Source organism: Chenopodium quinoa, unplaced genomic scaffold (assembly GCF_001683475.1).
Source record: "Chenopodium quinoa cultivar QQ74 unplaced genomic scaffold, ASM168347v1, whole genome shotgun sequence".
NCBI classification, from domain to species: domain Eukaryota; kingdom Viridiplantae; phylum Streptophyta; class Magnoliopsida; order Caryophyllales; family Amaranthaceae; genus Chenopodium; species Chenopodium quinoa.
The window spans coordinates 3,290,931-3,316,612 of NW_018744633.1; the positions used below are offsets into that span (position 1 = coordinate 3,290,931).

The window sequence follows — 25,682 nt, forward strand, 5'->3', positions numbered from 1 at the left end:
CAAGCTGTTTTCTTTGAGAATGCAGCTCAACCACGCAGAGTACTATTCAAGCAATGTATTCTACATCCACTATTTTATCATTATTTGTTGTTTTTCAAACCCCTTTTTATTATATTTTTAAAAATTTAATTAGTTTTGAAGCTAGTGTGATATAGTCGGCAAATTATTTTTCCGTACACATGTAACAACTACCTTCATCATATTCTCGATTTTCCTAGAACCCTGAGGTTTAATCGTAATATTCGAATATTTTCTGAGGTGACCCTGAGGTTTAATCTTAATATTCGAAAATTTTCCAAGGTGACCCCGAGGTTTTATCATAATATTCAAAAAATTTCCGAGGTGACCCTGAGGTTTAGTGAAAGAGCCGAAGTAATAATAACCTTGGAGTACTCAATGTAACTTATGAGGTTATTGTTTATTTTTGCTGAAATAATTTGGGGGTTGGTGGTAGAGAGGCCCAATTTTTAAGTTGAGACTTGAGACTGCATTTGTAGGCCACAATTTTGTTGCTGGACTTGTGTAAGTTGATTGGCTTTAGATCATTTTCCAGTCTTGGATCATGATGCTTGTATATGTGTACATAAACCGGAACAAAATGTAAAGATTTTCATCAACTACTGCAATTGCACAAATGATCAACAGCTCCTTATAGCCAGATTACTACGCCGTATGTTCTTGCTTGAAGCAATGGGTGATCCTCGTGCAGACAGTTCTTGAAGAGTTCTATGCAGTTGCGAGTATACCAGCAGCACAAAGAACTTTTCAAGAACTGCAACCCAGAACAAAGCTCCACATACTGAATAAACTTCCTAAATTTCCCATGAAAAACAATGACAAATTAATCTAATCAGGCATTGCGAGAAAACAGGCAATTGAATCAACTATATTTGTTACTGTTCAATTTACAAACATTCAGCTATGAATCAAAATTGACACTAAAAATTTCTATGATCTAACATTACAGTTTTACAGCAGACTATAATTCGCTTTTGGTATACAAAGGCTACCTTCACAATTCATCGCCTTAATACTACTATGAATAGGCAAGTAAAATGCTTGGTTCATATAGGAAAGGGAGCACCACCAACAGTATTGCCATCTAAGCTTGAGATAAATTACCACATTGAAAGTAAAATACAGGTCCAGACGCTAAAGAAAAGATACAGCAACTATATCAAGCATTAGACCAGAACCAACTTCAACAGAACTAACCAGAAATGATGTTGATTTCATAGCCTTGCCAATTGATATATCTGGTAGAATCCACTTTCCCTTTTGAACATTCACAGTACAACCAATCGTAAGGGGAGCAAAACCTACTTCCAAATACAGCATAGTTTCATTCCTGGTGATAGCCGGCGTCAAAATATTTCCTTGTGCTCAAACATGTGATGGAAGTAATCTACATACAGTCGTATTTTGCTACATGTATACCGATGAAAAAACACTTGATCAAACCATAGAGGCCTGTCATGATTCTCTCTCAGAAGAAGACACGAAGCCCTTTTGGTAAAGAAAAACATTCATGGTTCTGATTCTCATTTAAGAGTCAGATCTGGTGGCAGTGAATGATGAGAGGAGGCCTGCAGCTTGGACTGGTAAAATATCGCCAAATGACATCGAAGCAGCTGACTTATCCTTGAAGCGTGCATCTGATAGCATTGAACCCAACTTAAACGTGCCCTCTCCAAATCTAGTCCCAACCTGGTAAATGTAAACAGGTTACATCCATTCTCATAGTTTTCACAAAAAGCTCCATAGAACCAACCTTCACAAAACTAACCACTAATCTTAGCAGATAGTATAATGAGATGGGCGACAATAGTTACTAAGCACGTAGGCATATAAAGAAACAGATCACCTGACCAAGATGTGGAATGCCAGGAGCCTGCTATTCAACTTAGCGTATATGCTTATCACTTTGGAAATGCAAGGAATTCACATTTTGAAAAAAATGTTGAGCTAGAACAAAAGCAAATTCATACAGAAAACATCCATATGCTCTGTAAGTACACCCCTTGATCAAGCAAAATTGGCTAATTAATATCTCACTAATAAGATTTTGTAAAGTTAATTGTATGCAGATAGTATAATTTTCTCTCTCAAAGGAGCAAAGGAATAGACTTATGAGAAACAATCAAAATTATATGCCACATGAATTCCAAATGGGATGAGAAACGTTCACTGATCAGAACTGGCTTCTCAAAAATTCAAAAGAGGCTTGATCAACTTTAGACCAGAGAATCAGATACGCCAGGCTAGATTCAAACTAAGACAGTCCTCAAATGCTTGTTAATAGAAATACTTACCGACATGACAGACTTCAAAAATGGAGCTGCTACTCCAAAGCCTGAGTTGTCATCCAAGAGAGCCTTCTGTGAGAACTTCCCGTTTGTATGAGACCATGGACTTCTTGATGATACATCATCAGAAGAAGTCCGAATAGGTGACTTAGTCGCAGCCCTGGAAGACAAAGCAGGTGTACTGCAGCAAAAAAAGAGTTAAGATCTTAAGGACAATGCTTTGCTTGAGTGTAAGACGTGTAACAGTGCAGAATCAGACAATTGACATTCAAACATAGCAAACCTGATGGGAAGGTATTTGAATCGCGGAACAGTAGAGCATCTCATTATATTAGACTCTGAATTGGTAGGGAGTTTCTGAACAGTATCAGTATACAAGCGATTAAGTTGAACAAAGAAGCCAAAGAGGACTGCGTGTCTTAAGTAAGACTGTCTCTCATTTTCCCAAAGGTATGGCTCATACCTACATAAGAATTCCAGAAAAGTGCATGAGATACTTTAAGAGAGATTCTAAGAACTCGCTATTACACAACAATGTGTAAGTATAAATTAGATAACACAGTAGTAAAGAATTTACGTTTGCCAATCAATTGGATCCAGCCTTTGTGAAAAGCGGTTGATTAGATCATCAATACGCTCTCTAGTAGCTGACTTGGCTGTGCTCTTATCTGGCTTCCTCCTGTAACTATATTTGGTAGATGGACTTTTTAATAATCCATCATTTAAAGTGGAATCATATCCAGAAAGAACATCACCAGCAAATCTCAAGTCTAACAGAACTTGAAGAACTCCTTTCTCAGATATTTGCACTCCATTAGCTACAAGGTCGCTATAAAGTCCAATAACCTAGATGAGAACATTCCAATTGGTAAGGAAAAAAGGAAGAAAACAACAGAATAGATGTAATCCCAAGAATTAAATCCAAAAAAAAAGCTATTAAAAACTAGTACTTGGTACCAATTTATTCAATCATCAAAATTATGAAACGAATCGAGGCAGAAAATATATTTCATCAAGTCTTAAGACTCAGAGCAAATTTGATCACACTATTGACCATAAAACTGAAATAATTTGGTCATAAACTCAAATTTGGTCAAAATATAGTTGACATGCAGCTAAATTTTGGAGTTATCCCACAAGGAGCAAAACTGACAACATTAATATTGGAGACATTCTCTCAGTTTGCTGATTAATAGCTCAAGAACAACCCCCTTAAATATTGGCACACTCATGTCCAAGAAAATGGCAAGAAAACAGCGACAAAACCTAGGCCTTGCACCGATAGTCACATAAAAGGCAGAGATAATTAAGTCAATTGTCAACATTATTAGTGTCATCATCATTGCTTAATAAGTGGAGCTATCAGGGTCTAATAATCACATACTATGAAAGTAGAAATAATTAACAATCTAACACACTAAAGGGAGGCCAGATGATTATATTTTCACGGCTGATAAACACATACCTTTTCCAAGAGCCTCTTCGCAAATTGCTGCAGAATAGTCTTATCCAGAACATGGCCTCCAATGCGATGAACTTCTTCACATGCTCTGAATAAAAAAGAACAAATATACAAAGAAGGCATGGATGGAAGCAATATTTTCATGTCTGACTCGCCTTCACTTGATTGGTCTTGCTTAACTACTACCTCTTCCCAGCCCTAACAAGAATCAAAAGAAGTCCAACAGTTAGCCTCTGATAGCCCATCAGAGAGAAAATTAGCTTAAAGAAAAAGAGAGCAGGGTTCCAAAATGATATTATTTTCTCATATGCATAATGAATGTTGATAGAGCAGTTTTAACATTTAAATATTTCCATACAAATGGAACCCGTATGTGGAAGAGTAATTTGAAATTATGAAAAATGAAGTATAAGAACACATAAAAGGTGAGACAGATCTGTGAGGCTAACATCAGGACTAATCGATTCACAGGAAATCTGGCACAAAGACTTCGACAGAACTGACTTACTCGCAATGGATTTGTGGCTAATAGAGCATCGTCTCCTCTGAGATCCTTCGAGAGGATACTTGCAAGCTCATCAGATACCCATGAGATCCACAAACCATGAGCTGCAATAGAGAGGTCTCTCATACTGCTTGTGAGTTCTTCAAGTTTTGGACTTGTACTGTCAGTTGCTCCAAACAAAGCAGAAACAGTAAGTGACATCTGTCTTTTAGAGTTATTGAGCAATGGCTTTGGGCTACCAGGTGTTAAAGAGTCCAAAGAAATCCTCAAGGTTCTCGAAACAGAAGAAAATGTCTCTGAATTTGAAGCTACGGCTTCATTTGCCCAAACTCTTGGTGAACCTAACACCACCGGGATGTGCTTCGAGTGGTTTCGAAAGGCAAACAACAGCCTTCCAACAAAAAGAGATCTCTCTATAATTGCGGCTGGTGGCATAAGCTTGCTTCCCTTCTTTACATTGTCAAGGGCAGCACGTAATTTGTCAAGTTCATTTGTCAAATCTACCAGGATAGTGGATATGCTTTCATAACATCTAGTTTGCAGATATGGTGCCAGGTCTTTCAACCTCAAGGGTGCTTTTGGAGATTCTAAAAAGTATAGCAAGTCTTCCAGCACACTTTTGCAGCAGCTATCTACCGCATCCCTAATTTTGCTAGCTTCTGGCCCAAAATATGCACCAAGGCAACTGCCAAAGTCAAATTCCTCAGGTAAGGCCTTTAAGCTTGGGATAACACCACACTTTTTAGCATTTGGCTCAACAAACCAAACTCCACCATCAGCAGAGGATCTGTTCAAATATGCTTCAAAGCCACTGCTATCATAAAAAATGCTTCCAACTGCTTGAATTGACTCTGTAACATTTACAGCGGCAGTCAAATCATTGAATCCTGATTCAATAATAACTTTCATTCTAGATACAAAAGCATCCTCAAATATCTCATCCCAAAGGTCCACACTCTCCTCTAAAACAAGTTCCCTAGTCCTACTCCAAGGAAGCTCAATATCAGAACCAAAAACACTCTTCAACCACTCCAAGCTTCCTTCAAAAATATCTTTACTTTCCATAGTCTCCCGTATAAGCTTCTCAGCCGAAGCGAGCTCTTCTCCACTAGAAATCGCATCAATGAGACACCTCCCATCAATCTTTTTCACAATTTCTCTCCCACATTCCCTCAACCAGCTTGAACAAGCCTTTGCAATAAACTCCCGATCAAGCAGCACCATAATTGATTCCAACTTATCCCTAAACTCATTCCACAATCTCACCTCTTCATCAGGATTAAGAATCCCACCAAATAACTGTGCAGCAGGCGGCGATTCCAAAATAACTTTATAAAACAACGGCATATCATTCAAAACTTGCAAAAACATCTCCCCTACATGACCTATGGTAACCTGAATTATCCTAGTTACCTCACAAAGAACAGGAACCACAGCATTACCATCAAAATTACTCAACTTTTGCAAAATCCACGACTTCCGAGAGTCCAAAAACAACCCAAATGCCTGCTTAGGATCGAGCTCATCAATTATCGCGACACCAGCAAGAGCATCCGCAAATGCCCCAATTGGCAACTTCCAAACATCATTCTCTTCCTTATCCAACATCACCAACAACCTCTCTCGACTCCTCTGCGAAATCTGACCCTTAAAACTCTCAACAATCTGCCATTGATGATTCAACAATGGAAAATTCTTCTTCAAAATCTTCCCCCCATCATGCCCCACCAAATTCAACCCTTGATAAACCAATTTAGCTCTAATATACCTAGCACTAGCCTCCAAAAACATAAATTCATCCAAACACCCCCAAATATTTTCTGGGGTATCAACCAAATACTTAACCCTACTAGCAATGCCATAGATTTTAGTTCGATTAGGGTTAGGGTTAGCCGAAAACTTAGGACTTACGGCAGAAGAAAGCGAAAAAATTGAATCAGAGATCGATTGAATATTAGAAGAAATTGACTCACAAGACGATTTCATCAACAAAATTGAATCAGCCGAATCAATCAGATCTCTGTAACGATTTCCAATCAGCTGACGAAGTTCTTCCTTCTTGTCTTCGATCTGCTTCCGGGTATTCAACTCCACGTTTCTGATCTCCGAAACGGGTTTCGCCCGAAACAGTGATTCAGCTTCACGAAACCCTGTTCCCGCCGCCATTGCCGCCGATTGATTTTCCGACGGAGCTCTCATGATTTTGCCGGGAGTTTTTACAGAGTGATGGATTTGAGAGAGAGAAAATCCCTATATTGGGGAAATTATGAAGACATTTAAAACCTAAATTGGAATTACAATGTGGGAAATTAGGGATTTAGATGTGAAATTGGGATTTAGAGGAGAGAGAATTTCAATGGATGATCTGAGATTAGACAGTGAACTCCATTTTTGATTGCTTCATTTCAAAGAGTTTATTTTTCTTTTATTTTTATTTTTTTTGAAGGAAAAATACTTGAATTTTGATAAACGGGTGGGTTATGTCGGTAATTGGGCTTGGAATGTAAGTGGATAGTGAATGTAGCAACTTTAGCAAGAATGGGCTATGGAGTATGGACTCTATATTTAGAATTTGTTGGGGGAAATGGGGAATGAGGAAACAACAATTATCTAGTAGCTCAAATGGTGTACCGAACGCAATAATAATTGAGAGGAGATTGGAATCTAACCACTCATAATTGAGTTTCGAATCTGAATTAGCTCAAAAGGTGAATCGGGTGAAACATAAAAAAAAATTTGATAAAATGAAATATTTTGATTGGCAATTTGGCACATATATCAATGTATAATTTTTATTATTATTATACTTGTATGTCATAATGTCTTATGGGTTGATATATTGGGAGACCACTTAAAAATTCAATTCAATTTTTTTTTTTTTAAAAAAAAACCTTAAAATTTGTGAGAAAGTGTGTATTAGTCTTCATTTTTGGAAAGTTTTGTAAGTCTTAAGAGCATTTTATATTCAAAGATGCATCCTCCACCATTACTTGAGTATTTGATACCAGGTATTAGCCTTCAGCCCTTCACCTTTGGATAATTTATAACTGGACTAAGGGCCTGTTCTTTTCAACTTAATTTAATTTAAGTTAAGTTAAGTTCAATTCAGTTCAGTTCAATTCATTTGCTCATTTCAGTAAATCAGAACAGACCCTAAGTCACCTAAAAATGTCCGATTTGTCTCTTAAGTCTAACAAGCCGGTTTAAGTCATCAAGTGTCCACTTTTTTTTTTTTTTTTTTTTTTTTGGGGGGGGGGGGTTGTACTATTTTTATTGAGTTAATGATTTTCAGTTATTTCCGGTATTCCCTCAATAGTCAAATTCTCAAACCCTTATAGTTAAAATTTACAGATCTAGCACCACTAATGCGTATTAGTATAACATTATAAACTGATTATTTGATTTTAATATACACATATATGCTACATTATATTATTACACCTTAATATTGTCAACAGATCAATGTCTTTATATATAATATACTTGTATTCCATAAGCTATTCCTTGGTTCAATGCTAATATATGTATCACTAACTGCTATTGGCATCATTAATTTATTTTAATAACACATACTCCATATATAAGGTATAACGTAATAAAAAGAAAACAAATCTTAGAACTATTTTTTTCGGCTTTAATATATTTAGCCTTAAGGTCTAACTTTAGGCTTTAAACATTAATCATACTTCCTCAAATTAATCATGAATTCTTGATAAAATACTCTTCAATTGATTCCATATATTTATGTATGATTAATGTTACAGATTTCGATTTTATTGTCTTATTATTAGATTGCTCTTGTTTGGCAGAAGTAAAGACTTTTTCTATAAAGATATAATTCTTCATAATTACAAAGTACACAATTGTGAGTGAAGGATACGTAGCTCAAGTGATTAGAGCTTCCCTCCCGGTTTCAAGAGATCTTGGGATCGATTCTCACTCCACCCTTGTTTAGATCAGAAACACCAATTATTTCTTATATGTATCATGTAATAATTCAAAAATTGACGGAGTTATGATGTCGTAAATATTAATGAATATCCTTTACCAAATCATAACTACTTTGACCATGAAACTATTATACATTTATACTTTGTATGACAATTGTAGAATAAGATTTATAGGGTGTAATAAGTAGTAGATTAAAATGACTTTAATTACAATATAAAGTGACATATTTCGTCTCGTGACATAACATTGTTCCACCCAAGAAAATGAGAAATTGCTAGCCAATAATTATCATTGGTCGAGACTTTATTAATAAGAATATAATATAATATTGATAACAAATATTTGCATGGCATTTAAATTAATTATTTTAAAAATGAGCAGCCTCCTAATAAGGAAGTTTCTATGACGAAGAAATGTGATCATTATGGTCGTCGACTCGTCGCCTGTATAAAAAAGATGAGCAAAACTTTAGGCCAAATTCTACATGCATGTATAACTTCCAGCCAAGCCACAGCTGGTACTTACATCATGTCAAATACTGATTTCTATCCTACTTTGGCAATATATACTCCCAAAATGACTTGTCTAATGTGTAGTCTGTTACAAAAGAGTTTGTCAATTATAACGGAGTAACTTTTTAATCTTGTTAATCGCTAACAAGGAGTATAAGTTCAGTTCAGCTGAGTTCAGTCAATATGAACAGACCCTAAATCTTGTTAGACGGTTATTATTGATTTAATGGTGTGTAACCATACTCGTGACATTAAAATTAACGGAAATTTCATGAAATGCCCCTGAGTAATTTTTTTATTCACCAAATACCCATCAAAACTTTCAAATTCACCAAATACTCCTGAGTTTAAAAAAATTTCACCAAATGCCCTTAATGACTAACGGCGGTTAACACCGTTAGTCATTACTGACTAATACGCCACGTGGCAGCCTCTAATTGGTTGTTGTAATATAAATAAATTAATTATTAAAAAAACTTTAAAAATATATAAAAAAAACTTTTTAAAAAAAATACCCCCCCCACCCCCTAAACCCACCCCGCCCCACCACCAGCCCCTGCCAGACGACGCCGGCGGCCGCCAGCTCCCTGTCGGAACCGGCGCTGGTCGCAGGCGAGGCCAGCCCCCTCTCCCTTCGTTTCCCCTCCCCTTAAACCCCTCCCCATCCCTCGAAAAACACCCCTCCTTCGCGGCCGGCGTCCAAACCCCCTCCCCGACGCCGGCGAACCTTTTTCGCCCCACCCGCCATCCCCACCCCCTTTCCCCCCTAAATCACCACCCAAAAAACCCTTTAATCGAAAAAATCCCAAATCGAAATCTAGGGTTTCAATTTGGGGGGTTTTCGGTTTTTAGGGTGGTGGTTTAGGGGGGAAAGGGGGTGGGGATGGCGGGGGGTGGGGCGAAAGTGGTTTGCTGGCGTCGGGGAGGTGGTTTGGGCGTCAGTCGCGAAGGAAGGGGGTGTTTTCGAGGTTGGGCAGGGGTTTAAGGGGAGGGGAAACGAATGAAGAAAGGGGCTGGAGGTAGGGGAGGGTGGGCGGGCTGCCGTCGCTGGCGAAAAGGGACCACCGGCGCAGGGGGAGGGGTGGGTGGGTCTTGGGTGGTTGGGGTATTTTTTTTTAATTTTTAATTTTTTTTTTATTTTTAATTTTTTTTAATAATTAATTAACTAATATTACAACAACCAATTAGAGGCTGCCACGTGGCGTATTAATCATTAATGACTAACGGTGTTAACCGCCGTTAGTCATTAAGGGAATTTGGTGAAATTTTTTTAAACTCAGGAGTATTTGGTGAATTTGAAAGTTTTGATGAGTATTTGATGAATAAAAAAATTACTCAGGGGCATTTCATGAAATTTCCGTAAAATTAAAACCATTTTTTAGACGGAAAAAGTTCGACTTTACAAGAATACATTGATATGTGTCATTAAAAATAAAAACTATTTTGGAAACACCGAAAAAAGACTATTAAAACTAAACTTTACTAAAATCGAATTACTAAGAACCAAGCAAATTTGACCAAACATAATCTCTCTCTAATAGCCTCATTAATCATGATTACCTCAAAACACCCAACTCTTATTTAAAACACTCCAACACTTCTCTCCAATTGTCACTATCTCCCCAGAAACTTCAACCCATTTCTTCTCCCAAGAAAAAAAAAAAAAAAAATTGAAAAAATAATACGGAGTATGAATAGAACATGACACATACATTCATTCGTCATTCCTAAAGTTTAACACAATCACACATAAATTCTCACACTTTCTCACTCCTCATTTTACTTCTCTCTCTACTCCAGTTGTAACCTACGCGTTACACCCTAATATAAAATCCCTCCTTTCCTAAACAATTTTTCTCGTACTATATATATAAACACCCAAAAACAACATTTTTCTTGTTTCAATTCTCTTCATCCTCAACATTTTCCAATACACCCCCTTATCCTCTCCAATCTGTCTTCCAACCCATGCCTTAAACATTAACCATCGTCGTCATATTCTACTTGGTTAAAGTCTTATATATATATCGATCAAATCTTGTCTACATCAATTATTCCGAAACTCGAAAAAAATGCATAGTTCAAACATGTGGGGAGGGACATATGAGGTGCAAAGAATTGATCAAAAAATTGAGGAAGATCAATTCAAAAATAGTAGAGAAATGGAAGATTGGGATAGAGCAAGTTTATTATACCAAGAACAAATAAATGGTAATAATAATAGTCATGAATTAGATCAAGTGCAACAAAGTTGGCTATTAGCACCACAAGATCAAAGTCGTAAGAATAGGAAAAATAAGTATGTTGATTTGGGGTGCATTATTGTTAGCAAGAAAGTTCTTAAATGGGCATTTTGGTCATTTATTGTTGCTTTCATTGTTATTGCTATGCCTGTTATTATAGCCAAATCTTTGCCTAAACATAAAAGTGGACCGCCCCCTGCTGATAATTACACTATTGCCCTTCATAAGGCTCTCCTCTTCTTCAATGCCCAAAAATGTAAGTTCTTTCTTCCTCTACTCGTCTTTTTTTATTAAAAAGTACGCGTAAATAATTTTAATATAATTTGTTTCATTTCTTGTGTGATTATATTTAATGTGAAATCTTTGTGGTTTAAAGTTATATAAATGGGTGTAGTTTTATGAAATATGTAGATTTTTTTTTTAATAAAAATTTGTTTTGATTTGTTTTTTGATTCAATGAATGTTAATGTTAGGAGGACAACTAAGACTGAAGAATGGATAGACTGGCTCTAAGAAATTTTCCCTTTAAAAGAAGATTTTATGAAAAGCCTCAGCTACTCTGATAAAAAGTCATCGAAAATTTAAAAAGCTAATCCAAAGTCAATATCAATCTTGGGAATTTACCCATTTTAAATACTCAACTTTAATATTTATAAAAAATTATTTACTCCGTATTTATTTTATAGAGGAAAATTGTATTTGTAAATTGTAATAAATTGTTTAAAAATTACGAAAACTAGAAATATCAAACCTTAATTACACCGATTAACACGTGATTTGACATGCATTCTCAAATTAATATCGCTTTAGAAAATATGGAGAAATTTCTCTGTTTTAAAAATATTGTAATTCAAGAGGAATATTACTGTGAAAAACCAATAAATTTATCTTGATAATTTCAAGTGGTGAATCTTTTTAGATGAAAAAAGGAGAGCTAATTTTCTTGATAAAATAACCATTTTACACACTTTGTAATAATTTATTACATAAAATAAATAAAATCCGCGTGTAACACATAATTAGTGGTCCATTATCGATAATCCATGAACATGCCATAATATAAGGAGTTCAAAAAACGGGGTTTTCTTTCTTTTATGTCGTGCAAAAGGATGTTATGCAACTTTTTGACATAAATCTCGTGCGTTAGTTTGATTTGTTTGGGTATATCTATTGGCAAATTAGAATTTGAACTCCGTGTGGGTCCCTTATAACTAGTTTTGAGATTAATCCATGTTCTAAGGAAATTTTTTTACAATTAATTTATTATTACTCGTATTGTTTTTTGCCTATCGTTGGTTACAAAAAGTGTATGATTTTGGCCTTTTGGGTATCATTCCCAAGACGTTATGTTTTAGCAATATTATGTGTCTATATATGAGTTATCTATAAATTATGATAATCTATTATGGAGTACAAATTTTATTAATTTTTGATATTTAATTATGACTAGAATTCACATGATCGAATATACTACCTCCGTTACATAACACATTTCAAAAAATTTGTACTTTAACTTAAAATGATTGTAATTAAAAAATATTATGAAGGCTAGGGGTAATGAAAGTTGGACAAAAATGCTTGATCAATATTGATCATGAATTCATGATGTTACCTTTTTTTTTTTTTTTTTAATACGGAGTATAAGTAAAAGCAAAGATTAATTACAAGGCATTAGCAAAAGCAATTAAAAAAGAGATATCGTAGGTGTTATTGGTGTTACTCATAACAATTTTGTGTGAACTTTTTGTAGGGTAGGTGTTATTCTTCCACGCGAAGATTGGAATATAAAACAAACTAGCTAAGGAATGTTCTATAAAATGTCATGATTTGTTGAGTTTTTGAAAAATAATTAAATAATATTCCAACGATTACATCTTTTTCGTCTATCAAACCCTCAATTAGAAAAACCATTTTTCTTCAGTTGAAAATAACCAATAATGTCACCCATTTTGCAATCTAGTTTAATAATCAATTAGGTATGTAATATGTACATTTTTAATAGTCACGAAGATGTTGCCTCATACATGCAAAGTCAACCATTAACAAAACATAATTTCTGCCGTCCATTTTTTTTTTTTTTTTTTTTTTTGGTTAGGAAGAAAAAACATAATTAGGAGCGTCTTAATACCAAGCTAAACTTGGTCTAGTGGTACGATTCTATTGTCACGTTCCAAACTTGAGGTTGGGGGTTCAATCCCCACTACAGACCCTTTGAGGCTAGGGATCCTTACCCGTTCCTCTCACTCTCAATGTGTCTGACCCGTAAATACCGGATCCGGACCAAAAAAAACCATGTGCCGCTTTCCTTTACTCTCTCGAACTTTGATGATTTGAACCATGTGTGTAATTGATTTTGCAGCTGGAAAATTGCCCAAGCATAATGGAATAAAATGGAGAGGAAATTCAGGATTAAAAGATGGATCAAAATTAACCGATGTTAAAGGAGGATTAGTAGGGGGATATTATGATTCAGGAGAAAACACAAAGTACCATTTTCCTATGGCATTTGCAATGACAATGCTAAGTTGGAGTGTGATCGAATATCCACACAAGTACGAAGCCATCAACGAGTACGATCATGTTCGCGACCTCATCAAATGGGGCACCGATTACTTGCTCAAAACCTTCAACAGCAGCGCCGACCAAATCGACAAAATCTATAGCCAAGTTGGTGGTGCACAAAACGGATCCAAAGTCCCTAGCGACGTGACATGTTGGCAGAGGCCAGAGGACATGACCTATGATCGCCCCGTGCAAACATGCTATGCAGGGGCGGATCTAGGTGGAGAAATGGCTGCAGCCTTAGCAGCAGCCTCTATTGTCTTTCGTGACAACAATGCATACTCAAAGAAGCTAATCAAAGGTGCAAAAACTGTGTTTCGATTTGCTAGAGATGGTGGCAAGAGAGCACCTTATAGCCGCGACAACCAGTGGGCTGCACCATACTATAATTCAACAGGGTACTATGATGAGTACATGTGGGGTGCTACTTGGTTGTATTATGCTACCGGAAACAATAGCTATGCTTCCTTGGCCACTAATGCCGGGATTGCTAAAAACGCAAAGGCGCTTATGATGAACACCAACACAAGTTACTTGAGTTGGGACAACAAGTTGCCTGCAGCAATGTTGTTGTTGACAAGGTTTAGGATGTTTTTGAATCCTGGTTTTCCATATGAGCAGACTTTGATGCAGTACCATAATGTTACACAGCTTAATATGTGCTCATATATTAAGCAATTTCAAGTTTATAACCGGACTCGAGGTATGTACACTACTCCCTACGTCCCTTATTATTTGTTACAAGATATACATTCTGTTTTTTCTTAAAACATAATTAGTGTTTTTGTGTATTTGATAAAAATAGTCGTTTGATTGAATTTTTTTACTATTCGCGATTTGCTAGCAAAATGACTAAAACTAAAAGAATTGAGAAATTGGGTTAGCATGCATTTATATTGTATTACAAGTTTACAATTAGTTAAACGATTAATAGTTAGCCAATTAGCCTCGTTTGGTCATTAATGTGGTGTGGGAATAAATTTCTCAGGAGGATTGATAGTGCTGAACAAAGGAGGACCAAAGCCATTGCAATACGTAGCGAATACAGCATTTTTGGCAAATCTCTTTGCAGATTACATGGACTCTACTGGGGTTCCTGGATGGTATTGTGGCCCTTATTTTCTTCGTCATTCTGATCTTCGTAACTTTGCTCAAACTCAGGTAACCAATACGTCTAACTCTTTTATTTGCTATGTGTCCATGATCTAATTTGCGCTGTTTTTATAATATAAAGTATTTTTCATTGTAACAACCATTTTCTGGTTGTAACAGGTTGAGTACATGTTGGGCAAGAACCCATTGCACATGAGTTATGTGGTGGGCTTTGGAAACAAGTACCCAAAGCACGTGCACCATCGGGCCGCGTCGATACCCAAAAATGGGGAGAAATACACTTGTAAAGGGGGGTTCAAGTGGAGGGACAGCAAAAAGCCAAACCCAAACACAATTGATGGGGCAATGGTTGGTGGGCCGGATCGTTTTGACAAATTCAAAGATAACCGCCAACTAGACCGCTACACCGAGCCCACGTTGGCCGGTAATGTCGGTCTAGTGGCGGCTCTAATCTCATTGACTACAACCGGTGGGGTGACTGGAGTAGACCGAAACCTTATATTTTCCGGTGTTCCCCCGCTTTATACTCCATCCCCACCACCACCAGCACCATGGAGGCCCTAAGAGCATTGAAAGAAAAAAATTGTGTAAATTAAAGAGATTGTCAATTTAATTCATCTCATTTTGTAATTGATTTTTGAGGTAGGGGTTTTACATCCTAGAAAGGGATTTTTTTTCCCTTTGTCCATACACCTAGAGACTAGAGACTTAGAGAGGGTTAATTATTTGATTATCATGAAAAAGTCTCATGTTTTGTAGTTGAGTGTTTTGCACACCGATTTTGTATGTATAAACTCGGCTAAAGTTACCAAGTTAATCTTGAATGGAAGTCATACTATCTATCCACATAGCCTAAGGCTATGTTTATTTCAACTTATGTAATAAGATATTTGCTTATTTCATAAATTAAATTACATTAGACTAGACCAACACATATATTATTTTTATATATTTTGAAAATAAGTACTAAACCAAAACAAAAATAAATAAATCTAGTGATGAACATAGTTTAAAAATAAATAAATTACTTGATTTATCTTCCAACAGAATTGAATTGCTCTTCAAATAATTTACTTAAAGCTTGCCAAGTTGTAAGATTCTTAAAGATATCAAGTAATCAAACATAGTAACATGCAACAGGTTGGATAACTATTATCAATCCCAATTTGCCCATAACCCATATGCTACTAAATCTCAAGATTTACTTTACACATGAAACCACTCTTATTAAAATAATTCAACTGTATAAAATTAGTGTAAAGTCAAGTCATATAAAATAAAAACTATAAAGTCAATATTTCATTTATTCAATCTCACACTATACCAAAGTTTAATCACACCATTTGAAAGAAATCATCTTCATCAATTCTCATCATCATAAGAAGTGGAAGAAGGTGAAATTTGGCCGGGTTTAATGGGTTTTAAGACCCTAAAATGGGCCATTTTGTTCATGATTATTGCTAATTGGATCGACCCGGTAAAGCCCGAACCCACCAAGTCAGCCCAAACCTTGACTAGCCACAGCTTTGATAATTACACTGTTGCTCTTCACAAAGCACTTCAGTTCTTCAACGCCCAAAAATGTAAGTCTACCTGTCCTGTATCATAATTTTTATTATGGGCGTGTTCGATAATAGTTTTAAAAGATATTACATGTTATAAAGGCGTTCAATAAAAATATAAGTGTTCAGTAAAATAGTGGTATTTACCGTGACAAGTTCATTATCATTAGCTATGCATGCTTAGACAGATAAGAGTAAAACACGATTGTTAATCAAATCTAACACTCATGATCACGTCGTTACAGCCGGGAAACTACCCAAGAACAAGGGAATTCCGTGGAGAGGAAACTCAGGGCTACTTGATGGATCTCAACTTAAAGATGTGAAGGGAGGATTAGTAGGTGGATACTATGATTCTGGTGAAAACACCAAGTTTCATTTTCCTTTAGCCTATTCCATGACAATGCTAAGTTGGAGCTTGATTGAGTACCCTCACAAGTATCGTGCCATTAACGAGTATGATCATGTACGCGAACTCATCAAATGGGGAACAGATTACTTGCTCTTAACATTCGACTCAAATGCCACAAAGATCAGCAAAATCTATAGTCAGGTAGATTTTTTTTCACTGAAATTCCCCCTAATTAGGACTTATTTCCTTGCCTATATGAAAGCAAATATAACTTATATAGGTATAAACTTCAATTTAACATAGATTTTGATTGAAAGGTTGGTGGTGCCTATGAAAATTCGAATGTGCCTGATGATATAAGCTGTTGGGAGAGGCCAGAGGACATGGATTATCCGAGGCCAGTACAAACAGCATACGCCGGGCCAGAGCTAGCAGGGGAAATGGCAGCAGCCTTGGCTGCAGCCTCTATAGTATTCAAGGACACCCCTGCTTATTCAAAGAAACTCATCAAGGGTGCTGAAGCTCTCTTTGCCTTTGCCAGGGACCCTCAAAAGAGACGGCCTTACAGCCGTGGGAACCCTTGGATCGAGCCATACTACAACTCAACAGGCTACTTTGACGAGTACTTATGGAGTACAACATGGTTGTATTTTGCTACTGGAAAACTTAGCTATCTTTCGTTAGCTACAAATCCTGTACTAAATAGGAATGCTATGTCTTTGAAATGGAGCAAGAAAGCCGGTGTTTTGAGTTGGGATAACAAGGTTCCTTCATCATTGATGTTGCTGACAAGATTGAGGAAATTCCAAGCTACATTTTACCCATATGAATCAATGTTGATAGAGCATGATAAGCTTATTGCTCTGTCTATGTGTTCTTATCTCAAACCCTTCCATCTCTTCAAATGGAGTAAAGGTATGGAATTTTCGTTCTTTTCAGCTGAAAACCCCATGAGTGAACTCGTCTTAACTTATTAGCTGTGATATGAACTTAGTTTAGTTGTGAAATGACTTACCTGAAAATTATTTGTTTAAGGTGAAAAGAACAAGGTCGAAACATCTGCAATTTGAGATGTGTTTTTCCCTTGAAGAATTTCGTTCTTACGATCTGATTTGGGAATGCAGGAGGATTGATACAGCTGAATGATGGAGAGCCACAATCTTTGCCGTATGTAGCAAATGCTGCTTTTTTAGCAAATCTATATGCTGATTACTTGAATGCTACTGAGAGTCCTGGATGGTCTTGCGGCTCTAAATTCTTCACTTTAGCCACTCTCCGCAATTTTGCTTCATCTCAGGTTTACTTCCCTTTTCCCTTGCTACCCATTTCTGCTGCTCTACGAACAATTATTAGACCGTCAAACACGGCCACAATGTTGTTCGTAACAAAATCCAAGCTGTCTTTTATCAATTGCCCTGCATGGCATGCGAACTATATTACATGATACTTTGTGATTAACCAAGACTACAGATGATGCAGTGATCTTGGCACTCTTGCTCAGTAGACTAACTACCTATTGTTTTATATTGACACAGATAGACTACATTTTGGGCAAAAACCCCCTAAGGTTAAGCTATGTGGTGGGATACGGTGATAAGTACCCGAACCATGTGCATCATCGAGCAGCTTCAATCCCATCTGATGGTTTAAAGTACACATGCAAGGGTGGACACAAGTGGAGGGACAGCACGAAATCCAATCCCAATACCATTGTAGGCGCCATGGTAGGAGGACCTGATCAGTTTGATTTTTTTCATGATGATCGTCAAAACCGTGGCTCCACAGGACCCACATTAGTCGGTAATGCTGGGCTTGTGGCAGCACTTGTTTCACTGACTAGTGGTGGTGGTTATGGTGTTGATAAGAACTTACTGTTTTCAAACCTCTCACCACCAAATGGCTTCTGATTGTAATTTTCACAATGAAAGAAGAATTTATAGACAAGATCGAGAATACCACGGATCTAATATAAATTTGTATGTCCTGAAGCAGTTGCATAACTTAACTAGTAATGATGTTACCAATGCTAGGAACAAGATATCTAGTTTCTGATGAATAGAATTATGTATATTCCGATGGATGAATTATGCACAAGAAAACTCTATTGACTTATTATAATGTAATTTAACAATACTTGGTGATGACGATGTGTTCTTAGTTTCCTCATTGAGCATAGCATGAACCTGGTCCTCCAGGAGCAATCCTGCCAAGGCCGTCCCCTGGAGCAGCTGCAATTCCTCTTTGATTGAGCAGACACCTGAAGTGTGCTAGCCTCCTAGCTACTTGTCTTGGATTCCTAGCTAGCTTGTCAAACGACGTCCATAACCTCTCTACAGGAAGATAAGTACAACAAAAGAAAAAGAATGAAAGATCAATCAGGAAGTTCAGTCATGCATAATATATGGTAATTTTTATTTCTTTACAACTTTTTTCTTATTTTCCAAATGTTTCAAACTTGCATCCGTAGCCCACATGGTTATTATTCCCTGGCAAGTTTGTAATTCATGATTTTTTTTTTTTCATATAAGCTTACAGCTGGGTCTCAAGTGTAACTTTGGGTTTTTTTTCACCTTTAAAAGGTTTAAAGAAAATACAAGTTCAGATAAGAGACATTAAGCTTAGACAAGGGCTACCGAAGTTCAATTTACAACAAAAATTAGTTCAAAGAAGGGTTTTAGGTGATAAGTATGAAGCCTATGCTCAAGGCACAACACAGTACAGCGAGTGCAAAGCTGTTGGTTACAGTTTTGTTTATAAACAACGGTAATATATCAGAATCTGAATCCTAGCATGAACACTAGTAAAGTAGTAATCTAGTTATTAATTACGATTACCTGCAGCTGCAGCAGCACGAGGCCATATGGTTTGTTCAATGTCAGATGCATCAATGTGTTCACCCCACATGCAAACTTCACCTCCAAGGACTAATTTTTGTTGCTTGGGATTTGTGATATTGGTTAGTGGTTCATTCATATAAAACTGCTGCCATGTGGTGTCTAAATGGTCCAAATACCAATTTTCCTGGTTGCTTACGATGCACCTTAACCCAGCTGCAGTCACCTTCTCAGCAACACCACCCCCTAGCCTATCAGATCGAGCAAAACATTGGAGAGAGAGTGTTTATCAACCTCCAAGAGCTTTATAAAGAAGGTGCCAAAAAATATTTGTTTGAGAAAAAACTGATATATATGGAGATGACTAGATGCTTATTGCAAGGTGTTAAGAACATACCAATTATGGATCACAGTCTTTCGGTCCAGTTTATCACCAAAATTGTTAAAGGTTTCCTCCCTGTTTAAGTTTTAAATGCTTAAACGAGTAAGATACTTTGAGAGATGAACAGATGAATCAAATGGGATTATACAGAGTATTGAAATAGGCAATATTTTACCAGTTAATAACCTCATATCCATGGGATAATGCAATTTTCTGCGCTCTCAATACAAAGTATTGGTAAGCTTGAGAGCCAACCATCTTATGAGTCCGTAACCTGCAGAATTCATCACAGTGTTCAATAGGTAGGAAAGAGAGCTCAGTTAACAAGACAAATGCACTAATAGAATGGACAGTCATAATAACTTATTGTTAGAAAGAGTTTAAAAGCTTACCATCCGCTCACACGACGAGTTGACTCCCAGCAACCTGAGACATGAAAGTATCTATTGAACATACAACAGTAATAGTAGAATTTATGATCGAACATTCAAGGGCTCCAAAAGGGAAGAAATGAGAGCAATGTACAATCATCTTGCACCAAAAGTGCCAGGCTAATGCCATGCCTCTGTTTCATGAGATTACCAAATAAAAAGAACAATATACAGAAATTACGGAATATATTTTAAATTTCCAAACAATTCAACTAACCTGTATCAACTTCATCGCCTCCTAAATGAACAAACTTATATTTGAAGACCTTGCTAAAATCTGTCAAATTACAGGCAATGTTTGAGTTGATGCATAGAAGCCATCATAAGCCGCAAGTAAAAGAATGGGCCATTGCATTACCTTTAAGAATTCCATCTATAACTTGGAAGGTGAATTCGTTGCTCACATCAAGTGGCTCCTTACAGTCTGCTGATGGCCACAGCAAAGGATAACCATTCCCCCTAAGCACGTGTGGTAAGCATCGTCAGTAGCGTGATCAGATTTGACAGATTACCCCTCAAGAAAATTATGCACCCCACATAGGAAAGCTCTTTGGCAGGTAACATATACATATTTTCCTTAAAATCAACATAATATGATAATAAAAACACAAGATGAAACACGATCTTTTTGGATTCTTAAATGACTAGCATTACAGTGTTATAGGACATTGAGCTTCCTCATTAATGGTCATGCAAATTTGTGAACTCTGTAGACTACAAACAGAGCCAGCACACAAATTACAGGTGCAACTGTGCAATTATTTCAGAATGTATCAGACCAGAGAAGTTGTTACACAAATACTAATTTTCCAACACAAAAAAATTCCAGCAATCTGGCATTTTGATCCCTTAAGTGAGGCAATATTTTTTTTTTTGTTTTTTTGGTCTATAAACAACGAAGGGTTCCTAAAGTTACACAAATGACTTGTTAGCTCAACATTCAACATGCATAACACAAAAATTAGGAGCATCCTGAAGACTTATAGAATCCACGCCTTCCTGATTTCAAGATCTTGAAGCAGAATGAAATATTAAAGAGTCATAGACTTTACCATGAAGCAGCATGTCCAGGAACATCAATTTCAGCAAGTACATTCACTCCCCGCCTTTGAGCATATCTGCTATGATCAAGGATCGCATTATCAGAAAATCCTAGTAAAACACAGACATAATAATTAAAGGCCACAAACCATTACTTGCCTCACAATTTCGGCAGCATCAGCCATTGTATATCGTTCTGTTGCAGAATATGCACCATCCCAAAGCTTTGGATATGAAGGAATCTCTAGTGGAAAAGATTGTGAATCTACGATGTGCCAATGCAGCACATTCTGCATAGAGAAACAGGTTATCAAGGCCATAAACTGTACCATGCTCAAAGATATATAACACAGTTACCACCAAGTAAAAATGTTCTATAGACAATGACATTCAGCTTTTGCATGGAGCAACTTGACAAAAATAATGCACAAGATACGAGTAATAAACTTATTCCTCATTCAAACTATGCTAAAGCTATACATCCTAAAAATAGCTACACATCCTTCCCTTATTTAAAAGAATACTACAGCACATAAATAATAATCCCAAGCAAAGCTGACAGATAAGAGTCTCCTTAAATATATTCTCAGTAAGGTTATAAAAGCTAGTATCATTAAAAAAAAAAAAAAAAAAAAAAAAAAAAAAAAAAAAAAAAAAAAAAAAAAAAAAAAAAAAAAAAACCTAAATAAGCAATAATCTGGTTACTATCAACTGCAAAAAATATATGATTGATACTTAGAAATTTGTTGCCGAAGTAATTACTCTAAAACTTGTAAGATAGAAGCACAATGAGCACAAAACCTACAATTCAGGAGCGCAGTCCTTACCAGCTTTGCATATGTCATAGAGTCGATGACTTTCTTTATCACACGCAAAGGTAGATAATGTCGTGATGTATCTGCATGCACATTACCCATATTAGAGCAGAACCACACATTTCAACCTGATTAATCTGAGCAAGTATGTGAACAATGGACATATAAACCCTGAAACTTAATACATCATGGTGTAGGTAATTTGAAGCTCCTTGACAATTAGCAGGTCCAAGGAATTACTAAATAAAACCACCATTAAACCAACTCACCTATAAGCAATCCCCTATAAGAGAATCTTGGTTGATCAAAAATTGTCCATGGAACCATACCAACTTCTATTAGCCTAGTTTTGAAGTTAAAGCCGCAAAGCTGGCTGAATGTCTGCATTTGACACATAAATAGGTGGTCGGAAGTGGTTAGCTCACACACTTCTATAAGTTATCAGCCTTAATGTATGTAAAAAAGAAGCAAATAACCTGTAGTCCATGTAAAGCCCCATATACTGAGTTTGCCTGCATTCAAAAGGAAAATTAATCATCAGATAGTTCACAGAGGTATTGTTAGAAAATTTATTAGAGGAGATTACAGCAAAGTTGCTTATTTTAAGAGGTAATGCAGTTCCGTAATGCAGAAAACATTATTATAATAACTGAATACAAAGATGGAACGTTTTGCTGATGGAATGGGATAATGTTAGCCATAATTTGGCTCACCTCGATGCGAGCATAAGCAGGTTTCCCAGCAGCAGGAACAGTTAAGTTGTATGATTCATCAACCCCAGAGTGCAACTGCAAAACTAAAACATGTTTTTATGACAAACTTTTACATACACCAACCAATAGCATTCCAACCTCACACAAATCCCAATGAATAGTTTTAACTTTCACAATTTACCTCTTAAATACACAATATATATGTTACTAATTTACATGTTAAAACCACTCAGAAAGTCATCTAAGATGTGAGAAGAATGTTTCAACCTTTAAGGACATTTCATAGCAGAACAATGAACTCAGTTATCCTAGCCAATTAACACATTAGCATGAAAAACGCCTTCAATTGGTTGCAAGGATTCATAACACAAGTAGTAGCACACATTCATTTTTTCCACATAAAACTGTCACAAATTAGAACCTAAACAAGATATATATAGTATAAAAACCATCCAATAGCCTCAATTACAAGACATATACCCTGGTAAAGCAATAAGCAATGCATATCCAAATGTTCCTCAATACATAAGCTAAAACAAACTAACTCATACCTCATCATTTGGTGATTGAATAACCACATTGATCCCTTTAAGGAAAGCCGATTGGCCGAACCGCGAAAAATTGGCCTCAATGACATGATCCAAGGCAACAACATCCATAAATCTCGTAAACCCATCTTTCAAAATCCCTGATTTATCACCATACTTGCTCCCAACAGTACTTAACTCAAATTCATTGCTTAGATAAAGTACCTTATTCCCATTGCTATAGTAATTTGGCATTGGCCATATATTCACTTGCTGAACTTTTTTGCCAGCAGCAGACACTAAACTAACTTCAATCAACAATAACAACAAACAAATTGGCACCAATTTCTTCTTCATTTCCATAGAAATCAAAATCACCAAAAACCCAAATAAATTTATGTAATTCTGTGCTTCAACAGCTACTAAAATCCCATAAATACAATGAATTTAGCAAACTAAATGCATTCTTTCATGAATGAATCAATAAATACATGTAAAAAACACCAAAACCAGGATTTATTTCTTCAGAATTTGGAGCTGGAAATGGGGAATGAGCTGAAAAAAATGAGGATTTTTGGAATACAGTGAAAAGGGGTATTAAAATAGTAAATTTTAAGATAGAGAATTAATGGGTTTAGCAAATTGGGTGATTGTGAACAAGATTATTTCTGGGTTTAGTAGAAAACAGGTGTACTTTATTATTATACAATTGTGATGTTATTTTACATTTATGATTTTGTGATATTTTTCTATGTATTATTTCTGCACAAATGGTAATGGTATTGGTGGGTAGGTGTATCTCTTTTTTCGCCTGTCTAATTTGGAATCATCTTTTTGGAGAGCTTTTATTGTGAAATTAAAAGTCCGCCATTTTTCTACCTAATTTCTCTACTGTAGTTTTTACATTTACTTCTCACAATTTTAGAGGGTTTTTTTTTTCCGTAAAATTTTAGAGGGGTTTTAATGGTGGACTTTTTTTCAAATTTGAGTGAAAATGATGGTCTTATAACTGTTGTAATTGTTACATTTCGACTTCGTACATTGATGTGTTCATGATTCGGTCTTCTATCATAAAACTCACTTTTGTATCGTCATTGCGTTTTAATGTCATTCACTTCTTTGTCTTAATAATTACATTGATAGCAAGTGATATTAAAAGTTATGGGTATTTGGACACTACTCTCAAAGCATGGTTCGTGCAGGCGGATGTACGATTCACATGGTGCATCTCTTCCAAAAAAAAAGCGTAAAGAACATTTAGTTAAAGTGCAAAGAACATTCAGTTAAAGTGCAAAGAACATGTTATAAAATTGTAATGAACATAAAGTGCAGTTAAATAATATTCTTTATCTTCATGTTCTTTGATTATCAGAATAATGTACTTTTATTTGTGACATATGTTAATTGTTTATTTTGAAATATTCTTTGAATTTGTCTTTTAGATTATCGTGGTTGAATAAAAATAATGTTTATTACAATATATTATCATTAGAGGTGATAAAAAATTTGGGTCAGGCTGGGCCTTAACATAATATCTCGTGTCAAACCGGGAAAATGTAGTGGGCTTTTTGGGTTTTTTTCGGGCCGAGTTTGGATTTTTTTAACTAAAAATACATTTTTAGGCTTGTCTAAACCTGCCCTATTTTCGGGCTAGATTAGGTCGGGTCGGGTCGGGCCAAAGTCGATCACCTCTAATTATCATGTTTTTAATTAATATTACGGATGTTCTTTAGATATACATATAAAGAACATGAAGTTTGATGTTTTTTTTTCAAAATAGGTATATGTTCTTTATAAAACAACTATATGTTCATTACAGTACAACTATATGTTATGTTCATTATGAAATAACTATATGTTCTTTACAAAACAAATGTATGTACTTTACTGAACAACGGAATGTTCATTCCGCGTTTTTAAAGAGAAAACGGATGCACGGAGCATCGTGCATCTGCTTCCATAGAAAAAATTTCACACTAGTCTTAAGTCATGTGTATGAGAAGTGAATAAAGTAGATTTTTACGATTATGATGTGTAGTGTGTGTAAAATTTCAAAAAAAAAAAAAAAAAAAAAAAAACTTTATATAGCACATAAAAAAACACAAAAATGGTTTTTAACACTACAAAAAAAAAAAAAAATTTAACACCACAAAAAAAATCACAAAATTGGAAATTACTGCCAATTACCACATCTTTGGATGAAATTCATTAAGTAGGTCCCATAAAGTACACTTGTCACAATCATGTTGGCTAAAAAAAGAATTTTTTATTTTTTTTTAAAAAACCCTAAAACTAATGCAGCCACACTACCTCAACCAAGGCTACCACCCGACACCCCACCACCACCAGCACTCACAACCACATGCACCCT

General features: G+C 35.9%; 4 protein-coding genes across 4 annotated transcripts; 2 read left to right on the forward strand and 2 right to left on the reverse strand.

Annotated features, from left to right (window-relative positions):
* Positions 1-875: 875 nt before the first annotated feature.
* On the reverse strand, positions 876-6,994 carry LOC110701032 (conserved oligomeric Golgi complex subunit 1-like). The gene is made up of 6 exons (XM_021878615.1): positions 4,277-6,994; positions 3,772-3,966; positions 2,884-3,152; positions 2,590-2,769; positions 2,313-2,487; positions 876-1,707 (listed from the first exon to the last, which is right to left on the reverse strand). The coding sequence occupies exons 1-6, from the start codon at positions 6,470-6,472 to the stop codon at positions 1,546-1,548; spliced, it is 3,177 nt and encodes a 1,058-aa protein (XP_021734307.1). The 5' UTR covers positions 6,473-6,994; the 3' UTR covers positions 876-1,545.
* A 3,471-nt stretch (positions 6,995-10,465) lies between these two features.
* Positions 10,466-15,536, forward strand: LOC110701033 (endoglucanase 12-like). The gene is made up of 4 exons (XM_021878616.1): positions 10,466-11,235; positions 13,339-14,244; positions 14,530-14,702; positions 14,814-15,536. The coding sequence occupies exons 1-4, from the start codon at positions 10,809-10,811 to the stop codon at positions 15,216-15,218; spliced, it is 1,911 nt and encodes a 636-aa protein (XP_021734308.1). The 5' UTR covers positions 10,466-10,808; the 3' UTR covers positions 15,219-15,536.
* Positions 15,537-15,880: 344 nt separating this feature from the next.
* Positions 15,881-18,500, forward strand: LOC110701034 (endoglucanase 12-like). Its single transcript, XM_021878617.1, has 5 exons — positions 15,881-16,237; positions 16,462-16,769; positions 16,886-17,483; positions 17,693-17,865; positions 18,104-18,500. The coding sequence occupies exons 1-5, from the start codon at positions 16,069-16,071 to the stop codon at positions 18,473-18,475; spliced, it is 1,620 nt and encodes a 539-aa protein (XP_021734309.1). The 5' UTR covers positions 15,881-16,068; the 3' UTR covers positions 18,476-18,500.
* LOC110701035 (beta-hexosaminidase 3-like) lies at positions 18,482-24,377 on the reverse strand. Its single transcript, XM_021878619.1, has 14 exons — positions 23,336-24,377; positions 22,785-22,859; positions 22,548-22,583; positions 22,341-22,452; positions 22,084-22,154; positions 21,416-21,546; positions 21,268-21,333; positions 20,574-20,674; positions 20,433-20,492; positions 20,177-20,210; positions 19,960-20,058; positions 19,800-19,859; positions 19,403-19,653; positions 18,482-18,898 (listed from the first exon to the last, which is right to left on the reverse strand). Exons 1-14 carry the CDS (start codon positions 23,672-23,674, stop codon positions 18,732-18,734), a joined length of 1,602 nt encoding a protein of 533 aa, XP_021734311.1. The 5' UTR covers positions 23,675-24,377; the 3' UTR covers positions 18,482-18,731.
* Between the last annotated feature and the right edge of the window lie 1,305 nt (positions 24,378-25,682).

Bases quoted from the DNA above. Each gene is read 5' to 3' on its own strand.
- LOC110701032 (XM_021878615.1), bottom strand. From the start codon at position 6,472: ATGAGAGCTCCGTCGGAAAATCAATCGGCGGCAATGGCGGCGGGAACA. The intron at 3,967-4,276 runs GTAAGTCAGTTC...GATTCTTGTTAG, and splicing joins TAGCCACAAATCCATTGCGA to GGCTGGGAAGAGGTAGTAGT. The intron at 1,708-2,312 runs GTAAGTATTTCT...TACATTTACCAG, and splicing joins TTTTGAAGTCTGTCATGTCG to GTTGGGACTAGATTTGGAGA.
- LOC110701033 (XM_021878616.1), top strand. From the start codon at position 10,809: ATGCATAGTTCAAACATGTGGGGAGGGACATATGAGGTGCAAAGAATT. The intron at 11,236-13,338 runs GTAAGTTCTTTC...TTGATTTTGCAG, and splicing joins CTTCTTCAATGCCCAAAAAT to CTGGAAAATTGCCCAAGCAT. The intron at 14,245-14,529 runs GTATGTACACTA...TAAATTTCTCAG, and splicing joins AGTTTATAACCGGACTCGAG to GAGGATTGATAGTGCTGAAC.
- LOC110701034 (XM_021878617.1), top strand. From the start codon at position 16,069: ATGGGTTTTAAGACCCTAAAATGGGCCATTTTGTTCATGATTATTGCT. The intron at 16,770-16,885 runs GTAGATTTTTTT...TTTGATTGAAAG, and splicing joins TCAGCAAAATCTATAGTCAG to GTTGGTGGTGCCTATGAAAA. The intron at 17,484-17,692 runs GTATGGAATTTT...TTGGGAATGCAG, and splicing joins TCTCTTCAAATGGAGTAAAG to GAGGATTGATACAGCTGAAT.
- LOC110701035 (XM_021878619.1), bottom strand. From the start codon at position 23,674: ATGGAAATGAAGAAGAAATTGGTGCCAATTTGTTTGTTGTTATTGTTG. The intron at 22,584-22,784 runs GTGAGCCAAATT...TTTTGAATGCAG, and splicing joins CTGCTTATGCTCGCATCGAG to GCAAACTCAGTATATGGGGC. The intron at 20,493-20,573 runs GTAATGCAATGG...GTAATTTGACAG, and splicing joins TATAGATGGAATTCTTAAAG to ATTTTAGCAAGGTCTTCAAA.